The 16,826-nt window shown below is 38.7% G+C and overlaps 1 protein-coding gene and 1 long non-coding RNA gene across 2 annotated transcripts; both read left to right on the plus strand.

Moving 5' to 3' along the window:
- Positions 1 to 5,325: 5,325 nt before the first annotated feature.
- LOC118800263 lies at positions 5,326 to 7,350 on the plus strand. The gene is made up of 3 exons (XR_005006215.1): positions 5,326 to 5,641; positions 6,006 to 6,323; positions 6,848 to 7,350. It is a non-coding gene; the product is annotated as an uncharacterized LOC118800263 (long non-coding RNA).
- Positions 7,351 to 10,694: 3,344 nt separating this feature from the next.
- Positions 10,695 to 14,600, plus strand: LOC118800261. Its single transcript, XM_036560470.1, has 6 exons — positions 10,695 to 10,963; positions 11,138 to 11,455; positions 11,968 to 12,285; positions 13,522 to 13,614; positions 14,040 to 14,174; positions 14,282 to 14,600. The coding sequence occupies exons 1-6, from the start codon at positions 10,861 to 10,863 to the stop codon at positions 14,413 to 14,415; spliced, it is 1,101 nt and encodes a 366-aa protein (XP_036416363.1). The 5' UTR covers positions 10,695 to 10,860; the 3' UTR covers positions 14,416 to 14,600.
- Positions 14,601 to 16,826: the final 2,226 nt, after the last annotated feature.

Genomic DNA, 16,826 nt, shown 5'->3' on the forward strand with positions numbered 1-16,826 from the left:
AATGATGATGAATTGTTTAAATAACTGTTACTTTACATAGTTACGTAAATTGATACTCCATGCTTGAAATCAAGAGTAGTAGATTGATTTATATTTCACAGCTATTGTCAAACTTTTTGTAGTGCAGCTTCATTTATGCAGTAAAGGTTTAATAGTGAATGGCTGATTGTAGCAGTAGTCAGGTTTGTGGATCTGAAGAAATTCAGTAATCTGGTATTTTATGATAAACTCTTAGGTTGGTTTCTTACTTATCATTCTTAATTATAAAGTAATATTTAGTGATTCTGGATGAGTTTTCACATGCAGACAATAATTCTCAGTCCTGAATGTGTGTTTCTGCAGGCTGCACTCTGACCAACAAGGAAACATCATATATGATAGCACATACAGGAGGGTCAGTACTGCTGCCCTGCTCCTGCACTGAGCTACGTGCCAAACCTGAGACATTCAGCTGGAATAAATACATCAATCAAAATTGGGAAAGGATACCCATTGAAAGTTATCAGAGCAGAAGAGTTCAGCTGGTTAATGGTCACTCTCCAGGAAACCTCTCTCTACTCATATCACACCTGACTGAAGAGGATGGAGGAGATTACAGGTGTGATGCTATGAAAAGTGGATTCATAGACATCAGAGTCACTGTTGACGGTACAACACTGATTTGTATTCTAAATGCAAAGTGTGTTGAATCAACTGTGTAAGATTTTGTCAGTCTTACATTACAAATGCTCCAAGAACGACTTTAATGAGGGTTCTGTAGTGAGGGTGTGGATGCTGTAGTTTTGTTTACATTATTGTTAGCGTTTATGTATATTTACACTGTCTTATAATGTCTACATTAGGGACAGTTTCACTGTCACCCAATCACCACCTTGGATTTCTGATCTTTCCAACATAACTCCACCCCCTCATCACTCTTCATATTGGTATTTTTAGCCCTCTTAACTTGGGTACCTAGCTCTGTCTGGTCATTATTTTCTGTGCTCCTTGTTATCAATTTAGTCCTGTGTTTGGTCAGTGGGCCCTTAGTTTATAAGTTGTTTGGTGAAGTCACATTTACATGGTTTTTATCTTGCAAATCTGAACTCTGGTTGCGTTAATCTGATTTTTTTTGTGTGTGTATTTCATACATTAGCAGGAAATGATTTGTATCTGATAAATACTTTTACCTTCCAGCTGCTCTGCTGTCTGTCCAGGTCTTATTATCCCTCAAGGCCACATATTGTTACGCTAGGTTCGTATGAAACTGGGGATCATATGCTTTTATACTGTGTAGCCCCAATTTCAACCATGGTACAACCCATCACTGATAGTATAATGAATATAATTTGTGAGTACATTCACATGTGTTTTGTTCCCTTATGATCTATATACTTTCTATATACATACATATTTTGAAAAGTTTTTCATAGAATTGATGTCAAGCAGTCATGCTGTCATAATTTTTTAGGTAACTTCTGGTTCAACATATCATGATTAATGTTGCATTTATTGAGGTGGAAATTCATTTATTGAGATAAACAGCTCCTTTTTTGAAATTCAATCTATGTTTAAGGCACATCAGTATAACTGCAGCACCATTTAAGGTGGAATGTAAATATCGAATAAGAAGGTGGAAAATAAAAAGCTGACTTCAGCTTCATGTATACATGTATATACATATTATTTTAGAGCTTTGGCAGTTTCAGTTGCCAAGTTTTAGCTTGCTTAGCAATTGATGTTACATAATACTATGGTTCAAGGTTAGGTTTAGGTTTAGGAGTAGGTGAATGTTTTGCATTTAACAGATATTTAATTGAGTGTTAGTTAAATAAAGACTGAGAATCTCCCTACAGTTGACCATCAAAGAAAAGTATTATACATTTTTAAATGTTCAGAAAATTGTTCTACTGTCTTGCATTGTTGTTGTTTTTGCTCTGACAATTTTAGGACAGTCACCCCAGAATGATGCTGCTGGTGATGCAGAACCTCCACAGTCTCTGCCCTTTGTACCCTTTGCCTTGGTCACTGTGATCTGTCTCCACATTATAGTAGCTGTGGTTTATCACACCAAGAGAAACAAAGGTACAAACTACACAATCAAGCCACTGTAGTCTTGCTACTGTTCTTGTATTCATAAATGTGTATGATTTGTGCATAAAATTGAAGTTTCTTGTTTATCTGAATGACTTAAGCGCCAGATGCTGCTAGAATTTACTACAACAGTGATGATGAAGATGGAGCAGTGAGTCTACAGCAGAGAACAAAACCCACAGACCCCAACAGACCAGTTACTGACAACACATCTGATCTGCTGACCAGCTACTGACTTTCATACAAGATCAACAGACCAGCTACTGACTTTCACATCAAATTAACAGACCAGCTACTGACAAAAACACCTGAATAAAACATTAGCTGAACTACAAACATGACACGAAGACCAGCCACTGTTCAACACATCTAATCAACAGATCACCTACTGACCGACACACCTGATTAAGAGGGACAGAGTATTGGGGTTTTTAGTTATTTGACTTGGCTGACCCTCAGAACAGGATATGAACATGTGGCAAAAAACATTTTGCCCAATAGATAATAAACCCCAAAATATTTAAACATTATAACATTATTTAACAATATTTAAATATTAAGATAACATAGTCTTTTTTTCATAATTAATCTCACAGCAGCAGTAACGTGTAGCTGGCAGTAATCAGCGGTATTTTCCACACGTCACTGTGTTTAGCCAGTGCTGTGCTATCACAGTGCTGCCTGACCCAGCACACCAGACCAGTTCGTTACATTACTACAGTTTATGTAAATACACATGAATCAGCTTCAGTTTTACTCATTTAATTACACAAATGTATCTTGATATGTACAGGAACTGTAATTATTCTTGTAACGGTGTATATTTGTGTTAGATTAAACTGCTGTTCTTCCAGAAAGGCTTTTCTGATTGGACATGCTGTGGAGTTACCTGTATTATAACAGTACTTACACTGCAGCTGAATGACAATATCATATACCCATTTATCTGTAAAAGATTTCTCTGTATGTAGATACTATGGGAATACAGAATGATATTACTCAATATGATTTGATCAGGTTACCATGTTACAAAACAAATATTTCGCAATAGTTATGTAAAAGTTATACTTTTCGATATGTGAACAGTTCCTGAAGATGCAGTGAAAATATAGAATCCAGGCTTTTTCACACCAAAACTGTATCTCTCTGCTGATGCATTGTCAAGTAACGAGCTGCGTGTTGCTGAGAAAGGACGGGCTTTATGCACACAAACCTTCGTTGTTTTGTATTTGTTCTAATGCAACATAATACATTGATAAAATGGAAGATTTTAATATAACATTTGACCTGCAGCCCATTTGGCCAGACTCTGAATAAGACTGTAACTGCAGACGCACATCAGATTCTGAATCTGCCTTTACCATGAAAACTGTTAGGTCAACTACAGTGATGACTGAAGATGCTGGAATTGGCTAGAAACAGAGTACAATTCAGCAAAGAAGATGGGCTACAAAGCGCTTTACAGACTGGCTGTTACAAAATGACACTCAGGGTAATTTGGCAACAATAGAAAAACATGATATTTGTACAGATCTATGGCTCTATTCATTCCACAAAACGTGAGCCTTATAGTATAAGCAATTATCTTGGACTGCACACAAGGCTCAACAGGCCAGGGCAGGGGTCGCAACCCAAATGTTAAAAAGAGCCATTTTATCCTTTCAACAAAAATTAAACTACCTTAGGAGCCACAAAATTTTATATCCATTTTACCATCGTGGCTGTAAACATGTCTCAGTTTGTGCTGATGTGTTAGTATAGGCTAAAAAATATATATAACGAAAACATAAACTTCCTTTGCTCTGCTTTCGCTCAGCTATAGCTGCTTTTCTCGCATCACCAGCAGGAAATTCCTCCACAAAAGGAATAGTTGTTTGTAAAATGTCTCTCAATGTTTGACTTTTTACGAGGCGGAAGTCAGATTCTTATTCATCAGCTTCTTGTCTGAATTTTCCTGTTCCACCTGAAAGGTAGCAGAATGTAACTGCTGCACCATTTAAGGTGGAAAGGAAAAATTCAAACAATAAACTGACTGAAGCTTCACGACTTTTTAGTGTTTGACAGTTTCTCTTTGCAGATCAAACATATCAGGAAACCAGCTGAGTGATTATAAATGAAAATAAGTCAATTCCTCTCCAAATTATCAATGTTCATCTTAAAATTAGCTACTAGCAGGCCAAGATTGTTGTTTTTGCTATGGTGACCAGCAGTCTGAGTGCCAACCTTCAGGGTTAAAGGGTGAATTAGCAGTTCTACATTAATTCCAGTGTTTTAGACCATTTATTGTTAAAACTTTGTTGAACGATCAGCAGAGCTTTATTTTCCTGTAAAGGAAGATTATTTTATTTTTACCTGCAAATCTAATTCTGCTGTGGAGCTGCAACAGGCAGTAATAGAGCCATGTTGCCACATAGTTGTGGAAGTACTTTTTGGCAGAAAGTATTGTCAGCATTAAAGCATATTCAGTATGAATTTTAGGGCTTCTTTGATTCATCTTCTTTCTTTATTTTGTAAAAACATTTGTACAAAAGCAATAGAACACTCAAGCTTGTGTGTTGTCATGAATAACATCACGGCTTTGATGATCTACAGCACTCGCCTTCGGCTCATGTCCGCGACCAAATCACAGCCGTGATGTTGTTCATGATAATACTCAACCTCGAGGTTTCTATTGCTCACACAAAGCTTTTATATATAGGCTTTGTGTTGTTACCTAACATTTGAACCTTTCTAAGAAACTTTCTAAGAAGGAACAGGTCGATACACAGACATAGACGTTCACACCAAGGGGCTATTTAGTGTGCCCACTTGACCTTTGGACTGTGGGATGAAATGGCTAAATTAATATTAATATTTAATGAATATTAAAAATAAACATTACAATATTAAAAACTAAAAACATTGTTTTTCACTGATTACTTTTTGAGTATTGATTTCAATAATAATAATCTTTTACTTTCACATTCACTGAAAATTTACACTTTTAATATTAATAGTTTAACCACTGATAAAGAGTTTTAGGATGGCTAACACAAATTGGGCATCAAAAGGTGGACTATCATCTGGTGGAGATACAAGGCAGGGGTTTCTATAAAGTCCCCAGTGACTGTATAGAGAGAAAGATAAAGAGGGGCGTGGCTTTAGCAACTTATGACTACGTGTGCACTGTGTGCTGCAAGAGAACGAAGAGGAAGAGCTGACAGGATGCTGTCACATTACTATATTTGGTGTGGGTGAGTGACAGAGAGAGAAAGATGAGCTCATCTGAACACAGTTCCTCTTTCAGGTCCAAACGTTTGAGTGCGGAAGAGTCCAGTGAAGTCCTGCTGAGAGAGATACAGGATTTCCTCGTGTGCTGGTTGTGTCAGGTAGACTGTAGGTCTGTAAAGAGCTCTGCAGAAGTGCTGAGGTAGTGTAGTTTGAGTTGTTGACTGATCGGTCAGTAGAGCGGGTGTAGGAGTGGTCATATCTGCAGTCGTGCTGTCTCTGTATGTAGTGAGGAAGTTCTGTAACTCAGGAAGAATGCAGGTTTGTTTTTATCTGCTGCTTGTGCTCCATGTTGCTGAAGGTGAGTGCACTGTTATATCTCCTACTGTAGATACTAGTATAACACAGTACTGTGTAAAACTTAATGTTGACACTGGAATGCAAGGATTTGCATTGCACAGCAATTAAAATCATTTGAGTTGATTGGTTGCCTTTAAAGCCACTTCCAACCACTTATTTAAAGTAATTCTAACTGTTTCAGCTGTTTCGAGCTGAGGTTTCTCAACAGTATAATAACATAAGTACCAGAATGCTTTAAGGAACTGTGCTTAGCTGGTCAAGCATCTCTTTTTATATCAATGCCTTGAAAGTAAAATCCTGTTCATGGTTGATCGAGTGTTGCACAAGTGGTGATAGTGAAGGTCATTAACTGGTGTGTTTTGCAGGCTGCACACTGAATGACCATGAGGAGGTAGAAAAGATTACTGCATACACAGGAGGGTCAATACTGCTGCCCTGCTACTGCACTGACCCACGTACCACACCTGAGAGACTCATCTGGAAGAAACTCACCTCAAACACACGTGAATGGGAAGCGATGTCCAGTGAGAGTGGTCAGTACAGAGACAGAGTTCAGCTGGTTAATGGTCACTCTCCAGGAAATCTCTCTCTACTCATATCACACCTGACTGAAGAGGATTGAGGATATTACAGATGTACCGTTGAAGGTGTCAGAAGCAAAGATATCAGCCTCACTGTTAAAGGTAAACTCTGTTTTGATCCACACTCATTGTGCAGAGATCATCTCATAACTACACACCTGGTATAATCAATTTGAAAGTGTTGTTAATTAAAAATTACAAACACATTAGTTCTCTGGCTTTGCAGCAGCACTAGAATGAAGACTAAAGCTTCTAGATTATCTTACTATGAAGTTGAATTGTTTAAATAGTTGTTACGTTGTTTAGTTACATAAAATGCAACTCCATGCTTGAAAGTAAGAGTCAGTGTATCAATTTATATTGCAAAGCTATTGCTAAGCTTCTTGTAGTGCACCTTCATTTATGCAGTAAATGTTTAATAGTGAATGGCTGATTGTAGTAGTCATAGTCTGGTGTGTGGAGAAATTAAGCTAAATACAGAAAATTCAACAATCTGGTATCAGTCTGATAAACCATTTGGTCAGTTTCTTACTCATCATTCTTAATTGTAAGGTAACATTTAGTGATTCTGGATGAGTTTTCACATGCAGACAATAATTCTCAGTCCTGAATGTGTGTTTCTGCAGGCTGCACTCTGACCAACCATGCACACACATTATATATCACAGCTTATACAGGAGGGTCAGTACTGCTGCCCTGCTCCTGCACTGAGCTACGTGCCAAACCTGAGACATTCACCTGGAAAAAATACATCAATCAAAATTGGGAAAGGATACCCATTGAAAGTGGTTAGTTCAGAAACAGACTTCAGCTGGTTAATGGTCACTCTCCAGGAAATCTCTCTCTACTCATATCACACCTGACTGTAGAGGATGGAGGAGTGTACATGTGTGATGCTATGAAAAGAGGACTCACATACATCAGCCTCACTGTTGAAGGTAAAACACTGATTTATATTCTGAGTGAAAAATGTGTTGAGTCAACTGAGATTGTATTAGTCTTACATTATAAATGCTCCAATCAGAGCTTTAATGAGGGTTCTATAGTGAGGGTGTGTGCAGTAGCTTTGTTTACTTATTTTTAGAGTATATGGATGTCTGTAACTTCCTATAATTTCTACTTTAGGGACAATTACAATTACTGTTGTCATCCAATCCCCACTTTGGGATTCTGTTTTGGATCTTTCCAACATAACTCCACCCCCTCATCACTGTTCTCCTGGATCTTTTAGCCCTGTTACCTTGGGGTACCTAAGTAGTCTTGCTACTGTTCTTGTATTCATAAATGTGCATGATTTGTGCATAAATTAACATTTCTTTGTCATCTTAACAATTTAAGCGCCAGATGCTGCTAGAATTTACTACAGCAAAGATGATGAAGATGGAGCAGTGAGTCTACAGCAGAGAGTAAAACCAACAGACATCAAGAGACCAGCTACTGACAACACATCTGATCTGCTGACCAGCCACTGACTTTCATACAAGATCAATAGACCAGCTACTGACTTTCACACCAGATCAACAGACCAGCTACTGACTTTCAAATTAGATCAACAGACCAGTTACTGATTTTCACATCAGATCAACAGACCATCTACTGGCTTTCACATCAGATCAACAGACCAACTACTGATTTTCACACCAGATCAACAGACCAACTACTGATTTTCACACCAGATGAACAGACCAGATATTGACTTTCACACCAGATCAACAGACCAGCTACTGATTTTCACACCAGATCAACAGACCAGCTACTGATTTTCACACCAGATCAACAGACCTGCTAATGGCTTTTACATCAGATCAACCGACCAACCACTGACATTCACACCAGATCAACAGACCAGATATTGACTTTCACACCAGATCAACAGACCAGCTACTGACATTCACACCAGATCAGACCAGCTACTGACTTTAACATCAGATCAACAGACCAGTAATTGACACAAACACCTGAATATAACATAGTTTCTGAACTACAAACATGACAAGAAGACCAGCCACTGTTCAACATAGCCAAACAACAGATTAGGTTAGCAGGTGTACTAACCAACACACCTGATTACGAGGGACAGAGTAATGGAGTTTTTAGTTATATCATTTGGCTGACCCTCAGAACAGGATATGAACATATGGCAAAATGCCCTATAGATAATAAACCCCAAAATAGTCACTTTTATTAATTCATATTTTAATTCAATATTTTTAAACTGCACGTTTTAGGTAGTTTTTACTTTTTTGGGTTGTTCTCACTTTATATTGTCTCCAGTAACTTTCAGTTGCACATTAATAACACATGATGTCATTACACAAAACACAAAAATGTTATGAAATGAGAAATAAAAATTAATTTGAATTTCATTGAAGAAAATAAGTATTTGAGCCCCTAGTAAAACATCATTTAATAATTGGTGGCAAAACCCTTTTTGGCAAGCACAGCAGTCAGACGTTTCTTGTAGTTTTTTATAAGGTTTGCACTTCAGGAGTAATTTTGGCCCACTCCTCTCTGCAGATCATCTCCAAATCCTTAAGGTTTTTAGGCATGCATTTGGAAACGCGAAGCTTCAGCTCTCTCCATAGATTTTCTATGGGATTGAGGTCAGGAGACTGGCTAGGCCATTCCATGACCTTGATATGCTTCTTATGGAGCCACTCCTTTGTTTCCTTGGCTGTATGTTTTGGTTCATTGTTGTGCTGGAAGACCCATCCACGACCCATTTTCAGTCAAGGAGGTTGTCACCCAGGATTTTGCGATACATGGCCCCGTTCATCTTCCCGTCGATGCGGTGAAGTTGGCCTGTGCCCTTAGAAGAAAAACACCCCAAAACATAATACTTCCACCACCATGCTTGACGGTGGGGATGGTGTTCTTAGGGTCATATTCTTTATTTTTCTTCCTCCAAACACGTCGAGTTGAGTTGAGGCCAAAGAGCTCAATTTTGGTCTCATCTGACCACAGCACCTTCTCCCAGTCTCTCTCGGAGTCATTAATATGTTCATTGGCAAACTTGAGGTGGGCCTGGACATGAGCCTTCTTGAGCAGAGGAACCTGGCGTGCACTGCAGGATTTTAAACCATTACGTCTCAGTGTATTACCAATGGATTTTTTGGAGACTGTGGTCCCAGCTGCCTTGAGATCATTAACCAGCTCCTCCCGTGTAGTTCTTGGCTGATTTTTAGCCTTTCTCATGATCAGTGAGACTCCACGAGGTGATATCTTGCATGGAGCTCCAGGCCTAGGTCGATTGACAGTAATGTTGTACTTCTTCCACTTCCGAATAATTGCACCAACAGTTGTCACCTTCTCATCCAGCTTCTTACTTATGGCTTTGTAGCCCATTCCAGCCTTGTATAGGTCAACAGTTTTGTCCCTGACATCTTTAGACAGCTCTTTAGTCTTGCCCATGGTGGAGATGTTGGAGTGTCACTGAGTCTGTTGGCAGGTGGCCTTTTATACAGGTGACAATTTGGGACAGGTGTCTGTCATGCAGGTAACGACTTCACTGAGATTAAGGTGTGTCAGTGGTCTGTGGGAGCCAACATTAGTCATGGTTTTTAGGGGATCAAACACTTATTTCCCTCAATGAAACGCAAATTATTTTTTATTTAAATATTAGTTAATTTTCTAGATTTTCTTTTTGATATTCCGTCTCTCACTGTTAAAATGAAGCTACCATAAAAATCATAGACTGTTTAATTATTTGTCAGAGTACAAACTTTTAAAGTCAGTGGGGGATCAAATACTTATTTCTTTCACTGTATATATATATATATATATATATATATATATATCTCAACACAGAACACTGAGCATGTGTTACATTAAAATTACGACAAACATTGATAAACATTTGTCATGTGAGATAAACATTGATAAATGCACTATTCCACACTCATTATGATGACTGCCACAAAGTTAACTCCATATATTCCCAGCTTCAAATGAATTACATTAGTACAGTTTATGTAAATACACATGTATCAGCCTCAGTTTTACTCATTTAATTACACAAATGTATGATAAAGGATACAGTAACAGTAGTTATTCTAGTAACACTGTATCGTTGTATTGTGTTGAACTGCTTTTCTTCCAGAAAGGCTTTTCCGATTGGACCTGCTGTGGAGTTACCTGCATTATAACAGTACTTACACTGCAGCTGAATGACAACAACAACATCTTCATTTATCTTTACATGATTTCTCTGTATTTAGATATTCTGGAAATACACAGTGATATTGATCAATATGATTTGATCAGTTTACCATGTTACAAAACTAATATTCCACAGTAACTATGTAAAAGTTATACTTTAAAAATACAGTTTTACTTTAAAAATCAGACACAGCAGTGCTGCTGGAGTGTTTACTATATTTGTGCCACATCACTATATTTGGTGTGGGTGAGTGACAGGGAGAGAAAGATGAGCTCATCTGAACACAGTTCCTCTTTCAGGTGCAAACTTTTGAGTGCGGAAGAGTCCAGTGAAGTCCTGCTGAGAGAGATACAGGATTTGCTCATGTGCTGGTTGTGTCAGGTAGACTGTAGGTCTGTAAAGAGCTCTGCAGAAGTGCTGAGGTAGTGTAGTTTATGAGTAGCTGACAGATCGGTCAGTAGAGCGAGTGTAGGAGTGGTCATGTCTGCAGTCGTGCTGTCTCTGTATGTAGTGAGGAGGTTCTGTAACTCAGGAAGAATGCAGGTTTGTTTTTATCTGCTGCTTGTGCTCCATGTTGCTGAAGGTGAGTGAACCATTAAATCTCTTACTGTAGATACTAGTATAACACAGTACTTTTTAAAACTTATTTCAGTATGTCTTTTTATAGCAATGCCTTTAAAGTAAAGTCCTCTTTCTGGTAAAGCAAGTGTTACACAAGTGGTGATAGTGAAGGTCATTAACTGGTGTGTTTCTACAGGCTGCACACTGAAAGGCCATGATCAGTTAGAAACGATTACTGCATACTCAGGAGGGTCAGTAATGCTGCCCTGCTACTGCACTGACCCACAAGACACACCTGAGACATTCACCTGGAAGAACCTTACAACAAACATAGACATATTGAAAGAGATATCCAGTGAGAGTGGTCAGTACAGAAACAGAGTTCAGCTGGTTAATGGTCACTCTCCAGGAAATCTCTCTCTACTCATATCACGCCTGACTGAAGAGGACGGAGGAGATTACGGATGTAAAGTTGAAGGTAGCAGGAACAAAGATATCCGACTCTCTATTAAGGGTAAGACTCTGTTGTGATCCACACACAGTACAGATATCATCTCATACCTAAATACCTGATATAATCAACTTTAAATATGTTTTAATTATAATTACACCTACATTAGTTCTCAGGCTTTGCAGGAGCACTAGACTGAAGCCTAATGCTTCTAGATTCTTTTGTAATGATGGTGAATTGTTTCAAAATGTGTTATGTTGCTTAGTTACATTAAATGAAACTCCATGCTTGAGATCAAGAGTAATTTATTGTTGTATTTTGCAAAGATATTGCCCATCTTTATTTAGTGCACCTTAATCCATGCAGTAAAGTTTTAGTGAATTGGTTCCTGTAGCTGTAGTCAGGTGTGTGGAGAAATTTAGCTGGAGACAAAAAATAAAACAATTTGGTACCTTATAAATAATTTGCTCAGTCATTTCCTACTTATTCTTACTTATAAGGCAACATTTACTGCTTCTGGATGCATCTTTCACATTCATACAATAATCCTCAATTCTGAATGTGTGTGTCTGCAGGCTGCACTCTGACCAACAATACAGAACGATTAGATATCACAGCACCTACAGGAGGGTCAGTACTGCTGCCCTGCTCCTGTGCTGAGCTACGTGCCAAACCTAAAACATTAACCTGGAAGAAATACAATCAAAACAGTAAGAAGTGGGACAGCATGCCCATTGAAAGTGGTCAGTCCAGAAACAGAGTTCAGCTGGTTAATGGTCACTCTCCAGGAAATCTCTCTCTACTCATATCACACCTGACTGAAGAGGATGGAGGAGAGTACATGTGTGATGCTATGAAAAGTGGACTCACATACATCAAATTCACTGTTGAAGGTAAAACACTAGTCTGTATTCTAAGTGCAAAGTGTGCTGAATCAACTGTATAAGATTATGTTAGTCTTACATTACAAATGCTCCAAGAAGAGCTTTAATTAGGGTTCTGTAGTGAGGGTGTGTGTGTGTGTGTGTGTGTGTGTGTGTGTGTGTGTGTGTGTGTGTGTGCAGTTTTGTTTACATTATTGTTGGAGTTTATATATATTTACAATGTCATATAATGTCTACATATAATCCAATTGCATTGTCACCCAATCTCCACCTTCAAATTCTGTTTGGGATCTTTCCAGCATAACTCCACCCCCTCATCACTGTTCAGCTGGGTATTTTCAGCCCTGTTACGTTGGGTACCTAGATCTACCTGGTCATTGTGTTTGTGTGCTTCTTGTTAGTCATGTTGTCCTGAGTTTGGTCAAAGGGCTCTTTGTTTGTGAGCTGCTGGTGAAGGCATGTTTACATGTCAAATCTGAGCCCTGTTTGTGCTATTCGTATTTTCTTTGTGTTTAATGTAGCTTCGAGGTTAAATCTACTTAGGCTGTTTCTGCTACAAGAAAGGGTTAATGATTGTGTTTTCTAGAAATGCCCAAATGAAAATGCTTTCATCCTGTCTCACCAAGCCCCTTATTTAAAAGCATATGTTGTGTTTTGCATACTGTGCATGACAATTCATGACGATGCACCTCTGACGATGCAGTTCATGACGAGCATTCTGCAGTGTATGTGTGTTTGATACATTAGCAGGAAATGATTTGTATCTGATAAATACTTTCACATTCCAGCCGCTCAGCTATCTGTTCAGGTCTTAATGTCCCTTTCGGAATCAAGGCCACATATTGTTAGGATGGATAAGCCAAGTTCTTCTGTGGGAATCAGTATAAAAATGGGACTCATTCCTTTTATACTGTGTAGCCTCAAACTCAACCATGATCCCACCAACTGCTGATAGTATAATTACTTGCACAGTGCATTGTAACTAACAAACCTGCCTAGTCATAAAGAGATAATGAGCCATATTATGATTAAACAACTTCTAAATTATTCTAATCTTGAACTGAATAATTAGTCATTACACAGTAACGTATTAAAACATGTCTTTGCATGAGGTGTGGACTTTATATACTTCTTATTAAGAGCTCTAGGTAAAGAGAGTTTTTTAGACTACAATAAAGTTAATTAAAGCCTCTACATTCTAATGTACCAAAGCAGCACTAGAACTGTAATCTGTTCTCTTTCCAGTGGCTCCTCCACCAAAACCTACTCCAACACTTGACAGGACCATTCATCTGAAAACTTCAGCTGAACCTTCCACCACAACTTCTTCTCAGAAAGGTAACAGTAAACTCCATTCACTCCAGACATCAGCTTCACACATTTTCTTTCAAAGCAAAAGTGAACAGTGTAAATTTAACTTACTGACTAACCACCTTGGAGATATGGATCAGGTCCCAGTCTCCTCAGAAGCATCAGACTGTTAAAATAACCTAAAACCTTCTTTTGATGGTCCTTTGAAATTGATCTACAGATACTTACATAGCTAACAAACTTTCTGGTGATGCTTATTTGATTGTTATGGTTAGGTTTAGGTTTAGAAGTAGGTGAAGGTTTTGCATTAATAAATATTCAGTTGAGTGTTAGTTAAAGAAAGACTGAACCCCTCCCTACAGTCGACTATCAAAGACAAGTGTTATCTATTTTTATTGTTCAGATAATTGTTCTACTGTCTTACATTGTTGTTTTTGCTCTGACAATTTTAGGAAAGTCACCCCTGAATGATGCTGCTGGTATTGCAGAACCTCCACAGTCTCTGCCCTTCGTCCCCTTTGCCTTGGTGACTGTGATCTTCCTCCACATTATAGTAGCTGTGGTTTATCTCACCAAGAGAAACAAAGGTACAGACTACACATTCAAGCCACTGCAGTCTTGCTACTTTTCTTGTATTCATAAATGTGCATGATTTGTGCAGAAATGAAAGTTTCTTGTTTATCCACCACTTAAGTGCTGGATGCTGCTAAAATTTTCTACAGCAATTATGATGAAGATGGAGCAGTGAGTCTACAGCAGAGAATAAAACCAATAGAGAGGAGCAGACCAGCTACTGACAACACATCTTACCTGCTGACCAGCTACTGATTTTCATACAAGATCAACAGACCAGCTACTGGTTTTCACATCAGATCAGTAGACCAGCTACTGGTTCACATCAGATCAACAGACCAGCTACTGGCTTTCACATCAGATCAACAGACCAGCTACTGACTTTCACAACAGATCAACAGACCAGCTACTGACTTTCACATCAGATCAACAGACCAGCTACTGACTTTCACATCAGATCAACAGACCAGCTACTGACTTTCACACCAGATCAACAGACCAGCTACTGGCTTTCACATCAGATCAGCAGACCAGCTACTGACTTTCACATCAGATCAGCAGACCAGCTACTGACTTTCACATCAGATCAGCAGACCAGCTACTGACTTTCACATCAGATCAACAGACCAGCTACTGGCTTTCACATCAGATCAACAGACCAGCTACTGGCTTTCACACCCGATTAACAGACCAGCTACTGACTTTCATACCAGATCAACAGACCAGCTACTGGCTTTCACATCACATCAGCAGACCAGCTACTGGCTTTCACACCACGATTAACAGACCAGCTACTGACTTTCATACCAGATCAACAGACGAGCTACTGGCTTTCACATCAGATCAACAGACCAGCTACTGATTTTCACACCAGATCAACAGACCAGCTACTGACAAAAACACCTGAATAAAACATTAGCTTCTGATATAAGAAGAAGATGGGCTCCATAGTGCTTTACAGACTGGCTGTTACAAAATGACACTCAGGGTAATTTGGCAACAATAGAAAAACGTGATATTTGTACAGTTCTTTGGCTCTATTCTATGTGGCACTTTTCCACAAATTGAATAGTTGTTTGTAAAATGTCTCTCAATGTTTGACTTTTTACGAGGCTGAAGTCAGATTTTTATTCATCAGCTTCTTGTCTGAATTTTCCTGTTCCACCTGAAAGGTAGCAGAATGTAACTGCTGCAACATTTAAGGAGGAAAGGAAAAATTCAAATGAGAAACTGACTGAAGCTTCACGACTTTTTAGTGTTTGACAGTTTCTCTTTGCAGATCAAACATATCAGGAAACAGCTGAGTGATTATAAATGAAAATAGTCAAATCGTCTCCAAATTATCGATGTTCATCTTAAAATTAGCTGCTAGCTGGGCCAGATTGTTGCTGCTGCTATGTTGACCAGCAGTTTGAGTGCCAACCTTCAGGGTAAAGGGTGAATTAGCAATTCTGCATTAACTCTAGACAATTTATTGTTAAAACTGTGTTTGAATGATCAGCAGAGCTTCATTTAACTGTAAAGGAAGATTATTTTACTATTTAGTTACATATCTAATTCTGCTGTGGAGCTGCAACAGACAGTAATAGAGCCATGTTGTCACATAGCTGTGGAACTTCTTTTTGGCAGAAAGTATTGTCGGCATTAAAACATATACCGTATGAATGTCAGGGCTTTTTTGATTTATCTTAAAACATTTGTGTAAAAGCAATAAAACACTCAAAGTTATGCATTGTCACGAATAACATCATGGTTTTAATGATCTACAGCACTTGCCTTCAGGTCATGAGAGCAAATCACAGCCGTGATGTTATTCATGAAAACTCACGACCTCAAGTTTTCTATTGCTTACATATATAGCTTTTATATATAGGCTTTTAATGTATAGAAACAGGTTATATAGAAACAGGTCGATTCACAGACATACACATTCACACCAAGGGGCAATTTAATGTCTCCACTTGGCCTTTGGACTGTGGGATGAAATGGCTAAATTAATAATATTTTAATGAATAATGAAAATAAACATTACAATATTTAAAACTAAAAACATTGTTTTTCAATGATTACATTTCTAGTACTGATTTTACTAATAATAATCTTTTACTTTCACACATATATACATACATACATCATCTAAACCACTTATCCTTCTGGTTCACGGTTAGTGGTGGGGTGGTGGAGCCTATCCCAGCTCTCATTGGGTGGAAGAGAGGATACACCCTGGACAGGTCGCCAGTCCATCGCAGGGCAGACAGACACACACAGTCACACACACACTCACACCTAGGGGCAATTCAGCATGTCCAATCAGCCTGACTGCATGTTTTTGGACTGTGGGAGGAAACCGGAGTACCCGGAGGAAACCCACGCAGACACGGGGAGAACAGGCAAACTCCACACAGGAACGACTCTGGTCGCCCGGCCGGGAATCGAACCCAGGCCATTCTTGCTGTGAAGCGACAGCACTACCCACTGCGCCACCGTGCCACCCTACTTTCACATTCAATGAAAATCTAAACTTTTTTAATATGTCCATTTTCATGTACACTGTTAGATTAACCACTGATAAAGAGTTAGCGGATGGCTAACACAAATTGTGCTTCAAAAGATGGGCTTTCGTCCGGTGGAGCTACAAGGCAGGGGTTTCTAATAAAGTGCCCAGT

Source organism: Colossoma macropomum, unplaced genomic scaffold, assembly GCF_904425465.1.
Source record: "Colossoma macropomum unplaced genomic scaffold, Colossoma_macropomum, whole genome shotgun sequence".
NCBI classification, from domain to species: domain Eukaryota; kingdom Metazoa; phylum Chordata; class Actinopteri; order Characiformes; family Serrasalmidae; genus Colossoma; species Colossoma macropomum.

Excerpts from the sequence above, each read along its gene's own strand:
- LOC118800261 (XM_036560470.1), top strand. The coding sequence starts at position 10,861 with ATGTCTGCAGTCGTGCTGTCTCTGTATGTAGTGAGGAGGTTCTGTAAC. Across the intron at positions 13,615-14,039 it reads CACAACTTCTTCTCAGAAAG|GAAAGTCACCCCTGAATGAT; the intron begins GTAACAGTAAAC and ends TGACAATTTTAG. Across the intron at positions 14,175-14,281 it reads TCTCACCAAGAGAAACAAAG|TGCTGGATGCTGCTAAAATT; the intron begins GTACAGACTACA and ends CCACCACTTAAG.